This window comes from Ornithorhynchus anatinus, chromosome 7 (genome assembly GCF_004115215.2).
Source record: "Ornithorhynchus anatinus isolate Pmale09 chromosome 7, mOrnAna1.pri.v4, whole genome shotgun sequence".
Taxonomy (NCBI): domain Eukaryota; kingdom Metazoa; phylum Chordata; class Mammalia; order Monotremata; family Ornithorhynchidae; genus Ornithorhynchus; species Ornithorhynchus anatinus.
Genome location: NC_041734.1, coordinates 1,647,703 through 1,668,823, shown reverse-complemented (window position 1 = coordinate 1,668,823; position 21,121 = coordinate 1,647,703). Strand labels below are relative to the sequence as shown.

Genomic DNA, 21,121 nt, shown 5'->3' with positions numbered 1-21,121 from the left:
GGGGTGGGCGGCCCGAGGAGGGGGCCGGGGGGGGGGGGGGGGGGAGGTGGGAGGGGGCCGGGGGTCGCCCCGCGCTGCTCGCCCGGGCCCCGGCGCCAACCGTGTGGCGGAGCTGGGCCGCCCCCTCCCCTAAGGCGGCTCCGGGCCCACGTGACGGCCGGGGCCCGCCCACCCACCCCGGACACGCCCCCGGGACCCCCGACCCATCCTCCCCCGACCCCCGGGGCCCCCCGGACCTCCCCCCCGGGACCCTCGCCCTCCCGGGACCCTGCCCCGGGATCTCCGCGCCCCCCCCCCGCCCCCCTCCCCCGGGGACCCTCGCCCTCCCGAGGATTCTCACCCTCCCCCAGGACTCTCGTCCCCCCGGGACCCTCCCCCAGGACCCCCGGCCCCACCTCCCCCTCCCCCCCGGGACCCTCGCGTCCTCCAGGACCTTCCCCCGGGACCCTCGTCCCCCGCAGGACCCTCCCCCGGGAATCTCGCCCTCCCAGGACCCTCGCCCCCCTAGGGCCCCTGCCCCATCCTGAGCCTCTCCCCAGGACCCCCGCCCCCCAGGACCCTCCCCCAGAATCCCCGCCCCATCCTCAGCCTCCCCCCCGGACCCTCACCCGCCCCAGGACCCCCGCCCCATCCTGAGCTCCCCCCCCCGGGACCTCCACCCCCCTCCAGGACCCCCGCCCCATCCTGAGCCTCCCCCAGGACCCCCGCCCCCCCAGGACCCCCACCCCCATCCCGAGCCTCCCCGGCGGGAGATCGGGGAGGGGGGCGACCAGGAGGAGGAGAGGGAAGGAGGAGCAGCCGGGAGCCGGGGAGGGGAGGTGGGAAGAGGAAGGAAAGGATGCGGGGAAAGGGGGGGGAGAGAGGGAAGAATTGGAGGGGTGAGAGAGGAGGAGGAAAGGGGGGTGAAGGAAGGAGGGGGAGTGCTGGGCCAAGCACTTGGGAAAACACAAAAGAAGCGAAAGACCCAGCCTCACGGGAGAGTCAGACGAGCATCATCATCACTACTATCATGGTGGTGTTCGTTGAGCCCCTAACTCCGGGTCCAAACCCCGTTCTAAGCACCGGGAGCGGATACGGGATCATCAGGGCGGACGCCGTCCCTCTCTCCCCCCACGGGGCTCGCAGTCCGAGTAGGAGGGACAACGGGGATCCGACCCCCTTTCGACGGCGGGGGAAACTGAGGCCCAGAGAAGCCAAGTGACTCGCTCGGGACCCCGGAGCGGGCCAGAAGAGGGAGGATTCGAATCCAGATCCTCTGGGCTCCCGGGCCCGTGTCCTGACTACCGGTCGACTTCGCTTCTCTCAGAGGCTCAGACTGGCAATGGTGCTGGGGGGAGGCGGGCGGGTGGGGATGAAACAGCTACACCCAGCAAGAACCCCAGCGCTTAGTACAGTGTCTCGCACCGCTGGAAGCGTTTTACAACCCCCCCCCCCCCCCCGCCCCCCAACACGACAAAGGCAGTTCGGTGAGTGAATGGAGAAACAGCGCAGCCTAGTGGATAGAGCCCGGGCCTGGGAGTCAGAGGTCCTGGGTTCTAATTCCGCACCTTCCCCTTGTCTGCTGGGCCACCTCGGGCTAGTCGCCTCACTCCTCTGGTCGCCTCCTTTGGGCAGAGGGCTGTAGTGGGAGCCAACTTCGGGCAGAATGCCGGACCGGGCGCCTACCGTCTACCGGGCGCTCTCCCGAGCGATCGAAACGTATCCGTATCCGAAACGTATCGGAAGCGGCGTGGCTCAGTGGAAAGAGCCCGGGCTTGGGAGTCAGGGGTCGTGGGTTCGACTCCCGGCTCTGCCACTCGTCAGCTGGGTGACCGTGGGCGAGTCACTTCACTTCTCTGGGCCTCAGTGACCTCATCTGGGAAATGGGGATTAACTTGTGAACCTCACGGGGGACGACCTGATTGATTCCCCTGTATCTCCCCCAGCGCTTAGAACGGTGCTCGGCACATAGTAAGCGCTTCACAAATACCAACATTATTATTACTGTTCTCCGTTAATCCAGCCGGTCGACTTTATTGAGCGCTTACTGGGCGCACAGCGCTGTACTAAGCGCTTGGGTGAGGACGTTACAACCGCAGACGGGCACATTCCCTGCCCCCAACGAGCTCCGGATCGACAAGATGCGACGCCTGCCCTCGAGAAGCTTGCAGTCTCGTGGGCATCAATGGGAATCCACACCCCCATTGCTTGGAGAGCTGGAGACCCGTTATAAAGGAGCAAACACAATAATGATAATGTTGGTATTTGTTAAGCGCTTACTATGTGCCGAGCACCGTTCTAAGCGCCGAGCACCGTTTTAAGCGAGAAGCGGCGTGGCCTAGCGGGTAGAGCCCGGGCCCGGGAGTCAGAAGGAGCTGGGTTCTCGTCCCGGCTCCAGCCACCTGTCTGCTGGGTGACCTCGGGCGAGTCGCTTCCCTCCTCTGGGCCTCGGTTCCCTCCTCTGTAAAATGGGGGTGAAGACTGTGAGACCCGCGTGGGGCAGGGACCGGGTCCGGCACGATGATCTTGGGTCTCCTCCAGTGCTTAGTACGGCGCCTGGCACAGAGTAAGCGCTTAATAGATAGCACGAAAAAAATAACGATGGCATCTGTTAGGCGCTTACTATGTGCAACGCACTGTTCTACGCTCTGGGGAGGATACAGGGTGATCAGGCGGTCCCCCGTGGGGCTCAGGGTCTTAATGCCCGTTTTCCAGATGAGGTCACCGAGGCCCAGAGAAGTGAAGTGACTTGCCCAAAGTCACCCAGCTGACAGGTGGCGGAGCCGGGATTTGAACCCATGACCTCTGCCTCCCCAGCCGGGGCTCTTTCCACTGAGCCACGAAATCTAATCAGGGAACGGGGAGGGGCAGTTCTCCGGCTCCCTTCTGCGTCACCCTGCCTCGCTCCCTTTCTTCATCCCTCGATCTCCCAGCCGCTTAGGTCCATCCCCGTCATTTATTTATTCATAGTCGTGCCCGTCTCCCCCACTAGGCCGTCGGCTCCTTGTGGACAGGGAATGGGTCTGTCCTGTTGCTCTACTGGACTCTCCCAAGCGCTTAGTACGGTCCTGTACTGAGCGCTCAGTAGATACGATCGACCGACCGACGGATTCATCCTTGTCGATTCTCCCGCTCCCACCCCCCGGGGAAAACCTCTCCGGTCCGTCACTCTTCCCGGCTCAACTGCCCGCCTCAGGTGGGAGCGGGTCTGCGTCCGGCGTCTACCCCGGGCGCTTAGTACAGGGTTCGGCGCCCGGGAAGCGCTAAACGAGCGCCGTTTAAAAACAAGACAACGGGTGCCTCGATGCTGCCACGCTCCTTCAAGCGCTCAGTACGCAGTGGGTGCTGAGGAAGCTCGTCGTGGGAAGGGAATGTGTCCGTCTACTCTCCCGAACGCTTAGTCCAGTGCTCTGCCCCCGGGAAGCGCTCAGTAAATGTGAGCCGTGACCTCAGTAGTTCTCTTGGCCTGTCCTGGGGATGGACTGATCGGTCGGACCAGGCGTGGGCCGGGGGCCGGGGGGGAGGAGCAGGGAAGGCTTCCTGGAGGAGGCTGGCTGTTTTACGGTATTTGTTCAGAGCTTACTATTTACTAAGCGCCGGAGAACACGGTCCCCATCCCACCTGGGGCTCACAGTCTTAATCTGGACTGCGACTGGACGTGGATTCTAATCCGGCTTGTCCGCTGTGTGACCTCGGCCGTGTCCCCTCGCTTCTCTGGGCCTCGGTGACCTCATCTGTAAAATGGGGATGAAGACCGGGCGCCCTACGCGGGACAACCTGATTACCTCGTCCCCACCCCAGCTCTCAGACGAGCGCTTGGCACAGAGTGAGCGCCTGACGAACACCGTTGGCAAGTTGGTCGCTATTAATGGTAATCCCCGTTTTACCGACGAGGTCACTGAGGCCCGGAGAAGCGAAGCGACTTGCCCGAGGTCCCGCAGCAGACAAGCGAAGCAGCACGGCGGAGCGGCTAGAGCCCGGGCCCCGGGGGGCCGAAGGTCACGGGTTCTAATTCCCGCTCCGCCGCCCGTCCGCTGTGTGACCTGGGGCGAGTCACCTCGCCTCTCTGGGCCTCGGTTCCCTCCTCTGTCAAATGGGGACGGAGACCGTGAGCCCCACGGGGGACAGGGACCGCGTCTGACCCGATTTGCCCGGCTCCACCCCGGCGCTCGGTACGGTGCCTGGCACGTAGGAAGCGCTTAATAAATACCACGCTTATTAAGGACGAGGACCCGTGACCTTCCGACTCCCAGGCCCCGGGTTCCTTCCACTAGGCCTCACTGCTCCTCGGCGGGATGAGGGACGGGCCTCGTGCCGCCCGCCTCTCCGAGTGGGGCTTCCGCACTCCCGTTCCCGTGGATTCCTCCCCCTCCCGGGATTGGCATCCCCTTCCCCTCCGGAGCCCAGCGGCCCTGCCCGCTGACCGAGCTATAAAAAGCCCGGCCCGGCCAGGGGGGCTGGTGCCCTCCCCTCCGCCGCCCCCCGCCTCGGGATCCGCCTCCCTTCTCCCCTCCTCCGGGGGCTCCTTCGGAAAACCGGGCCCGGAAAGGCAGTGTGAGCCCGGGGGGCCCGAACCCTCTGCCAAGGGGCCGAACGCGGGCATCCAGAGCCCGGTATCTGCTGCCGCTGCCCGAAACCTTATCTCGGCCTATTTATACCCCTAGATAGGATTCTCGTCTAGCGCTCGCTGGGAACATTCGTGGCTTTTCTCGTCCGCCGGGCCCGGGGCTGCTCCCTGGAATCCCAGCCCACCCCGCCTCCAGGAACCCCCCCAAAAGCCAGGAGATTTGCTGATTTCTCCCCTTTCTTCCCCCCTCCCTCAGCCCCACGACGCTTTGAGCCCCTTGAGGGACGGGGGCCGCGTCCAGCCCTATTTGCTTCTATCCACCCCAGCGCTCAGTTCAGAGCCTGACACACGGTAAGCGCTTCACGGATAGCACAGATATTATCCTCATTATTACGTCCCCATCTGTGATTTATCGATTCCTATCCACGTCCGTCTTCCGGTCTAGAGAGCAAGCTCGCTGTGGGCCGGGAACGTGCCTGCCAACTCTGTTATATTGTCCTCTCCCAAGCGCTTAGGACGGTGCTCCGCGCACGGTGAATGCTCAATAAATACCACTGCTTGACTCCTTGACTGATCTGAAAAGGAAACCCAGGCGGGGTTGAGAGAACCGACTCTCCGATCCCGACAGATACCGAGCAGAGGAGGGCAATAATAATAATGCAAGAATTATAATAATCATCTTGGTGTCTGTTGAACGCTTACTATGCGCCAAGCACCGTTCTAAATGCGGAGGTAGATAGAAGGTAATCAAGTTGTCCCTAGTGGGGCTCACGGTCTTCATCCCCATTTTACAGATGAGGGAACCGAGGCACAGAGAAGCGACTTGCCCACGGTCACACAGCTGACAAGTGGCGGAACTGGGATTAGAACCCACGACCTCTGACTCCCAAGCCCGGGGTCTTTCCACCAAGATTAGTAATAGTAATGATAACAGTGAGAATTGGAAATGACCGTGGTATTTGTTAAGCCCTTACTCTCTTAGAGAAGCTTACTATTAGAGAACCAGCATGTCTTGAAGGAAAAAGCCTGGGCCTGAGAGTCCGGGGACCTGGGTTCTAATTCCTGCTCCGCCACTTGCCTGCTGTGTGACCTTGGGCCAGCCGCTTTACTTCTCCGGGCCTCAGTTCCCTCATCTGCAAAATGGGGATTCAAAGCCCGTTCTCCTTCCTGGGAGCCCCAGGCGGGGGACCTGATTAGCTCATATCTACCCCAGCCCTTCTGTACAGTACTTGGCACATCGTAAATGCTTAACAAAAACACAATCATTATAATAATAATAATGATGATGGCATTTGTTAAGTGCTTACTACGTGTGAAGCACTGTTCTAGGTTATCAGATAGTCCCAGGAGGGGCTCATAGTCTTAGTCCCCATCTTCCAGATGAGGTAACTGAGGCACAGAGAAGTTAAATGACCTGCCCAAAGTCACCCAGCAGACAAGTGGCGGAATCAGGATTAGAACCCACGACCTCTGCCTCCCCGGCCCGTGTTCTTTCCCCTAAGCCACGCTGCTTCTCTATGACCATTATTACGGGTCGAGCGCTGTTGTAAGCGCCGGGGTAGATATGAATTAATCAGGTCAGACAGTTCCCTTCCCACGTGGGGCTCCCAGCCTAAGCAGGAGGGAGAAGAGGCATTGAACCCCCATTTTACAGATTGGGAAACTGAGGCACAGAGGATCCTTATCCCTCCCTAGACTGTAAGCTCAGCGGGGCAGGGAATGCGCCCGTTATATTGTTGCGTTGTAGTTTCCCAAGGGCTTAGTACGGTGCCCAGTACCCGATAAGTGCTCGATAAATACGATCGATTGATTGATCATTCAGTGCTTACGATATATTTAGAGTTGGAAGACCCCCAAAAATCCACTCTGGTTACAGTTCCGGTCCCCCCCGGGGCTCCAGGTCTAAAGGGGGGGTAGGAACAGGGACCGTGTCCCCATTTTACGGAGGAAGAAACGGAGGCCCGGAGAGGCTGAGCGACCCGTCCGGGGTCACGGAGCAGGCCGGGCGCAGAGCCGGGCCTCGAACCCGTGTCTTCTGGCTTCCGGTCCTCTTCTCTTTCCACTAGGCCTCACTGCCCTCCTGGAAGAAGAGCCACCGTCTTCAGTCCTCAGGGCCGTCCCCTCAGGGGGAACCAAAGCGCCATCGCACGAGGAGGGAGTTGACGGCGTGTGGCGAGTTAACGCGAGGGGGTTGGTGGTGTGTTGGGAGTTAAGGGAGGTGGGCGGTTGTACGTTGGGAGTCACGTGTGGTGGTTGGTAGCGTGTTGGGAGTTTCGTGAGATGGTTGGTCGTATGTCGGGCGTCATGTGACGTGGTCGGTTATGTGTTGAGTGTTACATGAGGCGGTTGCCTGCGTGTTGGGAGTCCCATGATGTGGTTGGTTGTGCCTTGGGTGTTATGTGAAGTAGCTGGTTCATTCGTTCACTGGTTCAATCGTATTTATTGAGCGCTTCCTGTGTGCAGAGCACTGTACTGAGCCCTTGGAAAGTACAATTCTGCAACCAAGAGAGACGATCCACTGCCCAAAATGGGCTCACAGTCTGGAAAGGGGGGGAGACAGACATCAAAACCAGTAAACGGTAGCAACAGTATGAGTAAATAGAATTAGAGATCTATATGCACATCAGAACAAGTAAAACAGGCATTATTATAAATAAATAAAATTATAGATCTGTACATATATGCACAAGTACAGTGGGGCGGGGGGAGAGCGAAGGGAGCGAGTCGGGGCGATGGGGAGGGGGAGCAGAGGAAAAGGAGGGCTCAGTCTAGGAAGGCCTCCCGGAGGAGGTGAGCTCTCGGTAGGGCTTTGAAGGGGGAAAGAGAGTGAGTTTGGAGGAGGTGAGGAGGGAGGGCGATCCGGGTCGGCGGGAGGACGAGGGTCGGGGGTCGACGGCGGGACGGGCGAGGACGAGGCCCCGTGAGGAGGCGGGCGGAGGCGGAGGAGCGGAGTGTGCGGGTCTCGATGGAGGAGGAGAGAAGGGAGCGGAGGGAGGAGGGGGCCAGGGCATGGGGGGCTTGGGAGCCAAGAGGGAGGAGTTTTTGTTTCGTGCGAAGCTTGATAGGCAGCCCCTGGAGAGTTTGGGGGCGGGGGCCGGTGGTTGGTTGTGTGTTGGGAGTCTCATGAGGCGATCGATTGCACGTTGGGAATTACGTGAGGTGGTTGATTGTGTGACGGGAGTCACGTGAGGTGGCTGGCGGCGTGTTGGGAGTTGGGGTGAAGCGGGGCCTTCCGCGGAAAGCTTCAGGCGTAATGAGAGCTCCAAAACAATTACAACGTCGGTGGCTTTAAAACGCTCTGCATCAGGAAAGGCATTCATTTTCTCCTAAATTGGTAAGTATTGGTTTTAGCGGAGAAACAGGTGCTTTAGTTGCTTCCCCACGGTGCTGAGGCCATAGTAAAGTGCTCAATAAATACCATAATCAATCACTCCCCTCCCGTCCTTTTGACGCCGAACACCGCACTCTGTGTCGAATGCTCCCTCGTGAGGCTCGGCCCCGACCTCCTGCCTGGGTCCAAAATCCCTCAGGGGCTGGAAACTGGAAGCTGGAAGACCCTCTCCCCGACTCCAGGCCCCCAGACCCCCGACTTTTGGGAGGGAATGGGAAAAGCCCCCACCCCCCTCTGGAAGACTCAGAGGCTGCCTGGTCGACCCCCCCCCCCCCGATCTGCTTTCTCCCCTGCGGGGGCCGGGATCGGAGGAAGGCGATTTTCCCCTCCTCATCCTTCGTCTTCCAGGAGACCCGGGTTTTAGGCCTACGGGCAGAGATTGAGCATATCCGGGCTTGGGAGTCAAGGGTCTTGGGTTCTAATCCCGGAACCGCCACTTGTCGACTGCGTGACTTTGGACAAGTCTATTCACTTCTCTGGGCCTCAGTTCCCTCATCTGGAAAATGGGGATTAGGACTGTGAGTCCCACGTGGGACAACCTGATTACCTCGTATCTACCCCAGCGTTCAGAACGGTGCTTGGGACATAGTAAGAACTTAACAAACACTATTATTATTATTATTCTTATTAACCTCTCCGGGCCTCATTTCCCCCAACTGTAAAGTGGGGACCAGATCCCCATCATAAGAAGCAGTACGGCCTGATGGATAGAGCGGGGGCCTGGGATCGAGAAGGTCACGGGTCCTAATCCCGGCGCCACCGCTTGTCCGTTGTGTGACCTCGGGCCGAGTCACTTCACTTCTCTGTGCCTCGGTTCCCTCGTCTGTAAAACGGGGATTAACACTGGGATCCCCATGTGGAACAGGGACTGTGTCCAACTAGATTTCCTCGTATCCATCCCGGCGCTTAGTACAGTGGCTGGCACTCAGCAAGTGCTTAATAAACACCACCATCATCATCATTATTATTATTATCCCCATTCTCCCTCCCTCTTAGACTGGTAGCCCCGCGCGGAACGGAGACCGCGTCTGACCCGAGTGACCTGATTGCCTCGTTTCAACCGTGGAGCTCAGCGCAGTGCTTGGCACAAAGTAAGCACTTCATGGATGCTCTGCGGGGGTGGAACCGCCATTTGGGAGGAGGTAGGAGGGGGGGTGGGGCTGAGGGGCGGCTCCTGGACCTCTACCCGCCACGGATTTGTTGGTCAGCGAGGAGGTAGTATCGTTTTCAGTGGCTGCACGTGACTTTTCTTCGCCCGGCTCTTGGTCTGGAGCTGCAAAATGCAGCGGCGGGCATTTGTGTGACCCAGCAGGGACCATCGGAAGGACACTGGAAGCTTTCTTCCCCAACCATTAGAAGGACACTGGGTCTTTTCCTCCCCAGCTATTAGAGGGACACTGGAGGTTTTCCTCCCCAACTTTTAGAGAGACAGTGGACGTTTTCCTCCTCAACCAATAAAGGGAATCTGGAGGTTTTCCTCCTTGACCATCAGAGGGACACTGGAGGTTTTCCTCCCCAACTATTAGAGGGACACTGGGTGTTTTCCTCCCCAGCTATTAGAGGGACACTGGAGGTTTTCCTCCTTGACCATCAGAGGGACACTGGAAATTTTCCTCCCCAACTATTAGAGGGACACTGGAGGTTTTCCTCCTTGACCATCAGAGGGACACTGGAGGTTTTCCTCCCCAACTATTAGAGGGACACTGGGTGTTTTCCTCTTCAATGATCAGGAGGACACTGGGTGTTTTCCTTCCCAACCGTTAGCGGGACACTGGAAGTTTCCCTCCTTAACCATTAGAAGGACACCGGGTGGTTTCCTCCCTAACCATTAGTGGGACACTGGATGGTTTCCTCCCCAACCATTAGAGGGACACTGGAGGTTTTCCTCCTTGACCATTAGAGGGACACTGGAAGTTTTCCTCCTTAACCATTAGAGGGACACTGGAAGTTTTCCTCCTTAACCATTTGAAGGACACTGGGCAGTTTCCTCCCTAACCATTAGTGGGACACTGGTTTCCTCCCCAACTTTTAGAGGGACACTGGAGGTTTTCCTCCTTAACCATTAGAGGGACACTGGAGGTTTTCCTCCTTAACCATCAGAGGGACACTGGAAGTTTTCCTCCCCAACTATTAGAGGGACACTGGGTGTTTTCCTCCTTGACCATCAGAGGGACACTGGAGGTTTTCCTCCCCAACTATTAGAGGGACACTGGAGGTTTTCCTCCCCAACCATTCGAGGGACACTGGATGGGTTCCTCTTCAACGATCAGGAGGACACTGGGTGTTTTCCTTCCCAACCGTTAACGGGACACTGGAAGTTTCCCTCCTTAACCATTAGAAGGACACCGGGTGGTTTCCTCCCTAACCATCAGTGGGACACTGGATGGTTTCCTCCCCAACTATCAGAGGGACACGGGAGGTTTTCCTCCTTAACCGTTAGAGGGATACTGGAGGTTTTCCTCCTTGACCATTAGCGGGACAATGGAGGTATTCCTCCCCAACTATTAGAGGGACTCTGGAGGTTTTCCTCCTTGACCATCAGAGGGACACGGGAGGTTTTCCTCCCCAACTATTAGAGGGACACTGGAAGTTTTCCTCCCCGACCATTAGAGGGACACTGGATGGGTTCCTCCCCAGCCATCAGAGGGACACTGGGGGTCTCGCTCCTGAGCCATTAGAGGGATCCTGGAGGCTTTCTTCCCCAACTTTTAGAGGGAAGAGGAGACTTCCCTCCCCGCAAAAGCTTCCCCGTCGTTGCCTTCCAGCCCGGGAAATCCGCCAGGCCCGTCATTCTTGGAAGAGCGGTGCCCCCAGCCGGCCGTGCTCCACAGAACACGGCACTGCGAACTCATCCGTCAGGCCGCCCTTTTGGCAGTCAATCATATTTATTGAGCGCTCACTGTGTGCAGAGCACTGTACCCAACACTCGGAAGAGGACGGTGCAACAGAAAACAGACACATTACCGGCCCACAACGAGCTCACGGTCTGGAGGAGGTGATGGTGCCAGGTCCTAATCGATCATCTTTATTGAGCGTTTACTGTATGCAGAGCACTCTTGTGAGCACTTTGGACAGCACGGTATGACAGAACTGATAGGCATGTTCCCTGCCCACAAGGAGTTCATAGTCTAGAGGGGAGACAGTCATGAAAATAAGTTACAGATAACAGGGACGTTATTATCATTCTCATTATTACGTGCCGTCGAGTCGTTTCCGATCCACAGCGACTCCACGATAGACTCTCTCCAGAACGTCCCGTCCTCCGCCGTAATCCGCCAGACCTTTCTGACGGTTCTTCCGTTGTCGTCGTTACGGTCTCTATCCATCTAGCTGCCGGGCTGCCTCTTCCAAGTTTTCCCCGGACTTTTCCTAGCATTAGCGTCGTCTCCAGAGAGTCGGCCCTCCCGATGATCTGTCCAAAATCTGCTCCTCTACGTCGAGTCATCTGGCCTTCCGAAGACCGCTTTGGCCTAATTTGCTCTAAAATCCATTTGTTTGTTCTCTGGGCAGTGCACAGCATTCACAGAAGCCTTCTCCGACAGATAGGGTCTTAATCGGCGGTACGTACTGAGCGCTGACTGCGCGCGGAGCACCGCGCTAAGCAGTCGGGAGAGTAAAACGAACAGAATCGGTTGAGGCGTTCCCACGTACCTAGAGGGCCTGGCACGTAGTAAGCGCCTGACGATCACCATCATCACCTTAAGGGCTGAGGGGCTGAAGGCAGGACGAGAAAAGGGTATAGATCCAAGTGCAAGGAAAATGCGGAAGGGATTGGGAGAAGAGGAAAGGGGGGCTGAGTCAGGGAAGGCCTCTTGGAGGAGACGGGCCTTCGATAAGGCTTTGACGTGGGGGGAGAGTCACTGTCGGTCGGTTTTGAAGAGGGAGGGGGGTCCCGGGCCAGAGGCGGGACGCGGGCGAGGGGCCGGCGGCGAGAGAGAGGAGACGGAGGCCCAGTGAGGAGGTTGGCATTAGAGGGGCGGAGCGTGCGGGTCGGGTTGTATCGGGCCACCTGGGAGGACGAGGTAGGAGGGGGCGAGCCCATTCAGCACCTTAAAACCATCGATGAGGACTTTCTGCTCAATGCGGAGGTGGCACCCGAGGTCCTCGAGCAGCGGGGAGACGCGGACCGAACGTTTCCGTGGAAAAAGGATCCCGGCGGCACAGTGAAGTCTGGGCCGGCGTGGGAAGAGACAGGAGGCGGATGCAGTCCTCAAGGCAGGATGTCGTAAGTTCTAGGATCGGCAGTTTGGATGGAGAGGACAAGGGGCTGATTTTAGTGCCGAAGTCTGCTGCTAAAGCAGGAGGATACATTCCACAGGGTGCCCTCGCCCCTCCCTGACCTCTCCACTCCCTCACCCTTTCTCCCCGACTCCAACTCTCACCATTCCTTTACCTCCTCTTCCCTCCCTCCTCTGGTCCTCCATCCCTCCCTCCCCATCCCTCTCCTCCATCCATCCCTCCCTCCCCATCCCTCTTCTCCACCCCTCCCTCCTCTCCTCCTCTCTCCTCCTCCTCCCCCCCCTCCCCCTCTCCTCCCTCCTCCTCTCCTCCCTCCTCCTCCCCTCCCTCCCTGACTCCCCCTCCCCCCTTCTCCATCCCTCCCTCCTCGCTCGCCTCTCTTCTCCCCTCCATCCTCCCCCTCTATCCCTCTTTCTCCCTCCCATACATCCCTCCCTCCCCCTCCCCTCCCTCCTCCCCCTCTGTCCCTCCTTCTCCCTCCCATACATCCCTCCATCCCCCATCCTCCTTCCCATCCCTCCCTCCTCCTCCTCCTCCTCCTCCCCTCCCTCCCCCTTCCTCCATCTTCCATCCCTCCATCCCTCCCTCCTCCTCCCCTCCGACCTCCCTCCCGTCCTTCGCCCTCGGACCCGGCGCCCCCCGGCGCCCCCGGGCAGAGCGGAGGGGGAAGCTCGGGTGCCAGCATCGCCCCCCGGGCGGGCGCGGGCCTCTCCCGGAGGAGGAGGGGGAGGAGGAGGAGGCCCGGGCGTGGGGTGGGAGGAGGGCGTGGGGGGCCCGACCCCGGGCCCGTGGACCCCCTGCCCCCGGCGCGGGAGGGATCCGGGGGGCTCGGGACCGGACGCGGGGATGGAGGACCTCGGGCCCGACGCGGGGCCGGACGAGGACGGCCGTCCGGTGCTCTACCACTGGTCGCACTCCTTCAGCTCGCAGAAGGTGAGAGCGGCGGCCCCGGACGGCTCCCGCCCCCCGCCGGCTGCTGCTGCTGCTGCTCGGAGACCCCTCCCCACCCTCCCCGCCCCCCCCCCCCATCGCCTGCTCAGAGACCCCCTTCCCCCAGCTCCTGCTCGGAGACCCCTCCCCATCACCCAGGTGCTGCTCGGAGACCCCTCCCCGCCCCCCGTCGCCTGCTCAGAGACCCCCTTCCCCAGCTCCTGCTCGGAGACCCCCTTCCCCACCCTCCATCGCCTGCTCAGAGACCCTTCCCCCAGTTGCTGTTCAGAGACCCCTCCCCGCCCTCCGTCTCCGGCTCAGAGCCCCCCTCCCTGCCCCCCCATCTCCTGCTCAGAGCCCCCCTCCCTGCCCCCCGTCGCCTGCTCAGAGACCCCCTTTCTGCGCCCCAGCTGCTGGTCAGAGACCCCTCCCCGCCCCGCGGCGGATGGTCGGAGACCGGAAAAACAGCCCGGCCTGGGAGAGGACCGTGATGGCGTCGTCGAGAACCATCGTGGCCTATTCATTCGTGCATTTCATTCCATCGTAGCGATTGAGCGCTTCCCGTGTGCAGAGCACTGGACTAAGCGCTTGGGAGAGGACAGTGCAGCAGGAAAGAGAGACCATCCCCCCCCCCCCCCCAACAACGGCCTCGCAGTCTAATAATAATAATAATGTTGGTATTTGTATACCGATGTCGGTATTTGTTAGGCGCACGCTACGTGCCGAGCACCGTTCTAAGCGCCGGGGGAGATCCAGGGTCATCGGGTCGTCCCACGGGAGGCTCACGGTTGATCCCCATTTTCCAGGTGAGGTCACCGAGGCCCAGAGGAGTGACTTGCCCAGCGTCTCGCAGCTGCCGAGTGGCAGAGCGGCGATTCGAACCCACGACCGCTGACTCCCAAGCCGGGGCCCTTGCCACCGAGCCACGCTGCTTCTCTAGTGGGGAGAGTCCGGGCCTGGGAGTCAGAAGGTCATGGGTTCTAATGTCGGCTCCGCCACTGGTCTGCTGTGGATCCTTGGGCAAGTCACTTCACTTCCCTGGGCCTCAGCCCCAGCTGCTGGTCAAAGACCATTCCCAGGCTCATTCGTTCATTCAGTCGTATTTATTGAGCATTTACGGCGTACGGAGCCCCGTGCTGAGCGCTTGGGAAAGTACAGTACGGCAATAAAGGGAGACGATCCCCGTCCGCAACGATTGCGGCCTAGTGGCTAGAACCCCCGCCTGGGAGTCCAGAGGCCGTGGGTTCTAATCCCGGCCCCACCACCCGTCTGCTGCGTGGCCTTGGGCGAGTCGCTTCCCAGTTACTTCATCTGCAAGATGGGGCATGGAGACGGTGAGGCCCGTTTGCTTGGACCCACCCCAGCACTTAGTACGGGGCCTGGCACAGAGTAAGCGCTTAACGAATGCCATCATTCTTCATCTTAACGATGAGCTCACGGTCTAGAGGGAGGGAGACAGACATCGAGACGAATAAACAGACGTGAATAGAAGTAAATAAAGGCCAGATGTGGATCTGAGCGGCGTGGGGCCGGGCCGGGGGGGGGGGGTGATGAAGAAAGGGAGCGAGTCGGGGCGACGCGGGAGGGAGAGGGAGGACAGGAGGGTGCAGTCAGGGAAGGCTCCGGGAGGAGGTGGGCCTGCGATAAGGTTTTAAAGGCGGGGGAGAGTTGTTGTCTGTGGGATTTGAGGAGGCCGTTAGTCGGGGAAGGCCGCTGGGAGGAGGTGGGCCTTCAGTAGGGGGTGTGAAAGGGGGAGAGCGGTGGTCTGTGGGATTTGAGGAGGAGGTTAGTCAGGGAAGGCTTCTGGGAGGAGGTAGGCCTTCAGTTAAGACTTGCAGGATGGGAGAGGGGTGGTCTGTGGGATTTGAGGAGGAGGTTAGTCAGGGAAGGTTTCTGGGAGGAGGTGGGCCTTCTAGTAAGGCTTTCAAGGAGGGGAGAAGGGTGGGCTGTGGGATTTGAGAAGGGGGTTAGTCAGGGAAGGCCTCAAGGAGGAGGTGGGCCTTCTAGTAAGGCTCTCAAGGAGGGGAGAGGGGTGGGCTGTGGGATTTGAGAAGGGGGTTAGACAGGGAAGGCTTCTGGGAGGAGGTGGGCCTTCTAGTAAGGCTCTCAAGGAGGGGAGAAGGGTGGGCTGTGGGATTTGAGAAGGGGGTTAGTCAGGGAAAGCTTCTGGGAGGAGGCGGGCCTTCAGTTAAGGCTGTGAGGGGGGGAGAGGGGTGGTCTGTGGGATTTGAAGAGGAGGTTAATCAGGGACGCCTTCTAGGAGGAGGTGGGCCTTCAGTTAAGGCCTTGAAGGAGGGGAGAGGGGTGGTGGGTGGGATTTGAGGAAGGGGTTAATCAGGGAAGGCCTCAGGGAGGAGGCGGGCCTTCAGCTAAGGCTGTGAAAGTGGGGAGAGGGGTGGCCTGTGGGATTTGAGGAGGGGGTTAGTCAGAGAAGGCTTCTGGGAGGAGGCGGGCCTTCAGTTAATGCTATGAGGGGGGGAGAGGGGTGGTCCGTGGGCTCGGAGGAGGGCGGGCGGAGCGTGGGGCGGACCGTGTGGGGTGAGCGTGTCCTTGGCGGTCCAGGTGCGGCTGGCGCTGGCGGAGAAGGGGGTCTGTTGCCGGCTGGTGTCGGTGAGCCTGCCCCTGGGCGAGCACCACCAGCCCTGGTTCATGCGGCTGAGCCCCGAAGGGGACGTGCCCGTCCTCGTCCACCGCCGCCGACGCCTCCATCGCCCCGACCACATCGTCGACTACCTGGAGCGGGCCTTCCCGCCCAAAGGTGACCGCGCACGCGCAACGCCCGCGGACCCCGACCCCTCCCCCCGCCCCACCCCGCGCCCCCCCGCGCCCCAGTCACCGTCGCCCCCTGCTCGGGCCCCGCCCCTCACTCTGTCGCCCGTCGCCCGTCGCCCGTCTCCCGTCGTCGCCCGTCGCCCGTCGCCCGTCGCCGTGGCCAGAGGGTGTGGTGCGGCTGCTGCCGGAGGAGGGGAGCCCGTTGGCGGTGCGCGTGCAGCACTACCGGGAGCTGCTCGACTCCCTGCCCGTCGACGCCTACACCCTGGCCTGCCTCCTCCGACCCCAGCTGGCCCGCACCGCCCTCATGCCCGCCGCCGCCGCCCACAGGATCCGCAGTGAGCACCGCGCCTGCCCTCACACCCGCCGTCCGCCCCGCCGTCCGCCCCTCCGTCCACGCCCCCGTCCAGTCCGCCATCCACCCAGCCATCCACCGTGGCATCCACCCTCCCGTCTACTCCGCCATCCACCCCGCCATCCACCCCTTCATCCACCCTGCCATCCACCCCGCCATCCACCCCTCCATCCACCCCGCCACCCACCCCGCCATCCACCCCACCACCCACCCTGCCATCCACCCTGGCATTCACCCTGCCATCTACTCCGCCATCCACCCTGCCATCCACCCTGGCACCCCCACCCCCCACCCCCCTCCTCTGCCCTCCACCCCGTCCGCGAGCCCGGCCGGGCCCAGCACGGGCCCTCCCCTTCCCCGGGAACCCAAGCGTTCCCCACGTGGCTTCGTTCACCCCATTCTTTCATTCCCTCGCGTTTCCGGAGCGCTTACTATGCGCACCGCGCTGGGCTAAGCCCTTGGGAAGTACAGTTCAGCAGTCGAAAGTAGACGATCCCCGCCCACACCGGGTTTACGGTCTAGAGGAGGCCCCCGGGGCGGCGGACATCAAAACCGCTCGACAGGCGTCAGTAGAAATAAACAGCGTTAGAATAATCGTAATAATTGCGGTATTGGCTGAGCTCTCGCTGTGTGCCCGGCCCTGTTCTAAACGCTGGGGGTAGATGCGAGGTCATCAGGCCGTCCCCCGAGGGGCTCAGAGGCTTCGTCCCCATTTTACAGACGAGGGAACTGAGGCACGGGGAAGTTGAGGGGCTTGGCCAACGTCACGCAAGCAGACGAGTGGCGGGGCGGGATTAGAACCCACGTCCTCCGACTCCCAAGACCGGGCTCTTTCCGCTAAGCCACGCCGCTTCTGTAGAATTAGATCTCTACCCGTCAAAACAACCCACTTCTCTTCTCTGGGCCTCAGTTTCCTCCTCTGAAAAATGGGGATGAAGACCGCGAGCCCCACGGGGGACGGGGACTGGGTCCGACCCGATTTGCTTGTATCACAGTGATGACGATGGTATCTGTTAAGCGCTTCCTATGTGCCAAGCACTCTTCTGAGCGCTGGGTGATGCTAATTGCGGTATTTCTTAAGCGCTTACTCTGTGCCAGGCACTGTACTGAGCGCTGGGGTCAATTAGTGCTCAATACGTAGCAAGCGCTTAGTACGGCGCTCTGCACAGAGTAGGTGCTCGATAAATACGACCGAAGGAATGAATAGTATGGAATAATAATAATGATGATGATGATGGTATACGTTAGGCACGTACCAGTGCCGGGCACTGTACTGAACGCTGGGGGAGATACGAGAGAAACAGCGTGGCCCAGTGGGTAGAACCCGGGCCTGGGAGTCGGAAGGTCGTGGGTTCTAATCCCGGCCCCGCCACTTGCCTGCTGGGTGACCTCGGGCAAGTCAGTTCACTTCTTTGGGCCTCATCTGAAAGATGGGGATTGAGACCGTGAGCCCCACGTGGGACAGGGACTGCGTCCTCCCCGATTAGCTGGTGTCCGCCCCAGCGCCTAGTACAGTGCCCGGCACATAGTAAGCGCTTAACGAATACCATCGTCATCATCCGGCTGGTGCCCAGTCCCCGACGCGCAGATGCCCCGTCGCGGGGCCTCCCCAGCGTGCGGTAGATCGGCCGTGCGGCCGGTCGGTCGGTGGCATTTACTGAGCGCTCGCTGTGTGCAGAGCGCTGCGCCGAGCGCTGGGGAGAGTGCCAGAGAGCAAGGGCACAGGGGCATTCCCTGCCCGCAACGAGCCGACAGTCCAGAGGCCCCCCGGGGTCGTCCCCCTCACGCCCCCAGCTGCGGCCCGGGCCCCCCTCGCCCACCTCCGTGCCCACCCCGGTGCCCGCCCCCCGTCTGCCCCCAGGCCACATCGCCAACACGGAGTCGGAGCTGAAGCAGCTGGCAGAGCAGCACCCCGACCTGCGCGATGCCTACCTCGCCAAGCAGATGCGCCTCAAGGTGAGCCCCTTTCCTGGGCGTCAGGACCTGGGTTCTAATCCCGCCTTTGCCACCGTCTGCTGTGGGTCCATGGGCAAGTCCCTTCGCCTCTCTGGGCTTCGGGGAGGGGTGGGGCTCGTGTCCGTCCGCATCCGTCCGTCCTTTCCTCTCCATCCAAACTGTTACCGCGTTCGTTCAGTCGTTGGATGGTATTTATTGAGCGCTTACTGGGTGCCGAGCACTGTGCTAAGCGCTCAGAAAGACAACCGAAAACGGCGACATTCCCCGCCCACAGCGAGCTTACAGTCTAGAGACGAGCTTACCGTCCTCATCGTGCCCTGCCTCGATGACCGTATCGGCCTCCCCGTCGACCTCCCCGCCTCCTGCCTCTCCCCACGCGGAGTTCGCTCTGCCGCCCGGATCCTTTTTCTGTGAAAGCGTTCAGGCCGGGTTTCCTCGCTCCTCAAGAAACTCTAGCGGTCGCCCATCCACAAACAGAAACTCCTCCTCACCGTCGGCCATAAAGCCGTCCATCCCCCGGCCCCCTCCTACCCCGCCCGGCCGCTCTCCCACGCCATCCCGGCCCGCACGCTCCGCTCCCCCGATGCCGACCTCCTCCCCGGGCCCCCGTCTCGTCCGTGTCGCCGCCGACCCCTCGCCCGCGTCCCGCTTCCGTCCCGGCCCGCCCTCCCTCCCCGGATCCCGCGGACGACGACTCTCCCCCCCTTCGAAACCTTATCCGAGGCCCGCCTCCTCCCGGGGGCCTCCCCCGACTGCGCCTTCCTCTCCTCTTCTCCCGCTCCCTTCTGCGTCGCCCTGACCCTCTCCCTTTCTTCATCCCCCCTCCAGCCCGGCACCGCTCACGTCCTCATCCCTCACTGATTCATTTCTGTTCACGTCCGTCTCCCCCTCTAGACCGTCGGCTCCTTGTGGGCGGGGCGTGTGTCTGCTTATTGTCCCACTGTCCTCTCCCAAGCGCTCAGTACGGTGCTCCGCACGCGGTAAGCGCTCGATAAATGCCGTCGAACGCAAGCGTGCGTGTGCGAGAGGGAGAGGGAGCGTCGTGCTCGGCGTAGGCGAGTTCCAGCCCTCCCCGAGGCGGCGGCCGACCACGCGGACGCGAGAGCCGCTCAAGCAGGTCCGCGGCCCGGGTCCCCCGGCCCGGGCGAGACCGGACCCCGGGCTCTCAGGCCTGACTCGCCCTTTCCCGGCCTCAGTCAAAGCTGCGGGACCACGACAATGTCCAGTATCTGAATAAAATTCTGGACGAGCTGGAGAAGGTCCTGGACCAGGTGGAGATGGAGTTACAGAGGAGGAACGAAGAAACGCCAGGTAGGCTCGGTAGGCTGGCCCGGCTCGGGGTCGGACGGGCCGGCCGGGTCCCCGAGGGTGGGTGCCGGGTCGCGGCCCGGGTCTCCGTCCCGGGCAGGCCCCGGGACGCCCTCGCGGACGTGGCGCCGTCCGGCCGGGCGGGTGGGAGCGGTGGTGGGGGTGGTCGGGGGGGGGGGGGAGGGGCGGTGGAGACCGCGGGAGGTGACGGAGGGGAGTGGGAGCGGGGCGGGGCCGGCGGGAGGGGGCGACCGGACTTTTTGCGGGGAGGGGGGTCGGCCCCGACCGTCCCCTTGCCCTCGGCCCCGGCTCCGACCGTCCCCTCGCCCCCGGCCCTGACCGACTCCTCGTCCCCGGTCCTTTCCGGCCCGTCGCCCCCGGCCCCGACCGTCCTGTCCCCCGGGCCCGACCGCCCCCTCGCCCCCGGCCCCGACCGTCCGCCCGGCCCCGGCCCTGCCCCGGTCCTCCCCCCGGGGTGCCCCGCTCTCTGACCTCCTACCCCCGTGCGCGCGGTCAGAGGAGGGGCACCCCCAGCCGTGGCTGTGCTGCGAGGCCTTCACCCTGGCGGACGTGTCCCTGGCCGTCACCCTCCACCGCCTGAGCTTCCTGGGCTTGGCCCAGTGCAACTGGGGGGCCGGGAAGCGGCCCAACCTGGAAGCCTACTACGAGCGCGTGCAGCGCAGGGAGACCTTCCGCCGCGTCCTGGGCCGCGTCAACAACATCCTGCTGTCGGCCGTGCTGCCCACCGCGCTGCACGTGGCCCGCCGGAAGGCCCCGAGGATCCTGGGGACGGCCCTGACGGCCGGGCTGCTGGCCGGGGCCGCCTACCTGGCGCTGACCCTGGGCCGCAGGCGGCTGGGCGGCGTCCTCTCCGCCCTCGGGGCCCGCTGGGGCCTCCGCTAGCCGGGCCCGGCGGGCCTCGCCCTCGGGACCCCGGGGGCGGACGGCGCCGCCCACGCCGGCACCCGGGACCGTCGCTGCGACCGGTCGGTCCGTCGGTCCGGACCCACCGAGGGCCTGGGCGAGGACGGGGGACTCGGCAGGCCGGGTCCCTGCCCCGGAGGAGGTTCCACTCCACTGGGGGCTGAGCTCTGTACCGAGCGCCCCGGAGAGGACGGTAAAGTCGGTAGACACGCCGCCGCCCTCGAGGACCCTCCGGTCGGTCTGCCGGGTGCGGAGCCCTGTACCGGGCGCCCGGGAGAGTATAATAAAGCTAGTAGAGGTGACGCCTACCCTCCGAGAGCTCACAGTCTACCGGTTAGAGCTGTTCGTTCGGTCATTCTTTCTGGAGTGCTTCCTCTGTGCGGAGCACCGTACTAAGCGCCTGGGAGAGGACAGTATGACAGTGATGATGATGGTATTTGGTAAGCGCTCACTATGTGCCGAGCACGGTTCTAAGCACCGGGGGGGGAGATACGAGGTCATCGGGTCGTCCCCCGTGGGGCTCCCGGTCTTCATCCCCATTTTGCAGATGAGGTCACTGAGGCCCAGAGAACTGAAGCGACTTGCCCAAGGTCACGCGGCAGACAAGCGGCGGAGCCGGGATTCGAACCCGTGACCTCCCGAGCTGGGGCTCTTTCCACCGAGCCACGCTGCTTCCAATAAATAAACAGACCCCTTCCCC

The 21,121-nt window shown here is 61.9% G+C and overlaps 1 protein-coding gene across 1 annotated transcript; it reads left to right on the top strand.

Annotated features, from left to right (window-relative positions):
- Positions 1–12,941: 12,941 nt before the first annotated feature.
- On the top strand, positions 12,942–20,765 carry GDAP1 (ganglioside induced differentiation associated protein 1). The gene is made up of 6 exons (XM_029068402.2): positions 12,942–13,109; positions 15,669–15,864; positions 16,043–16,216; positions 18,095–18,189; positions 19,386–19,500; positions 20,015–20,765. Exons 1-6 carry the CDS (start codon positions 13,023–13,025, stop codon positions 20,398–20,400), a joined length of 1,053 nt encoding a protein of 350 aa, XP_028924235.1. The 5' UTR covers positions 12,942–13,022; the 3' UTR covers positions 20,401–20,765.
- Positions 20,766–21,121: the final 356 nt, after the last annotated feature.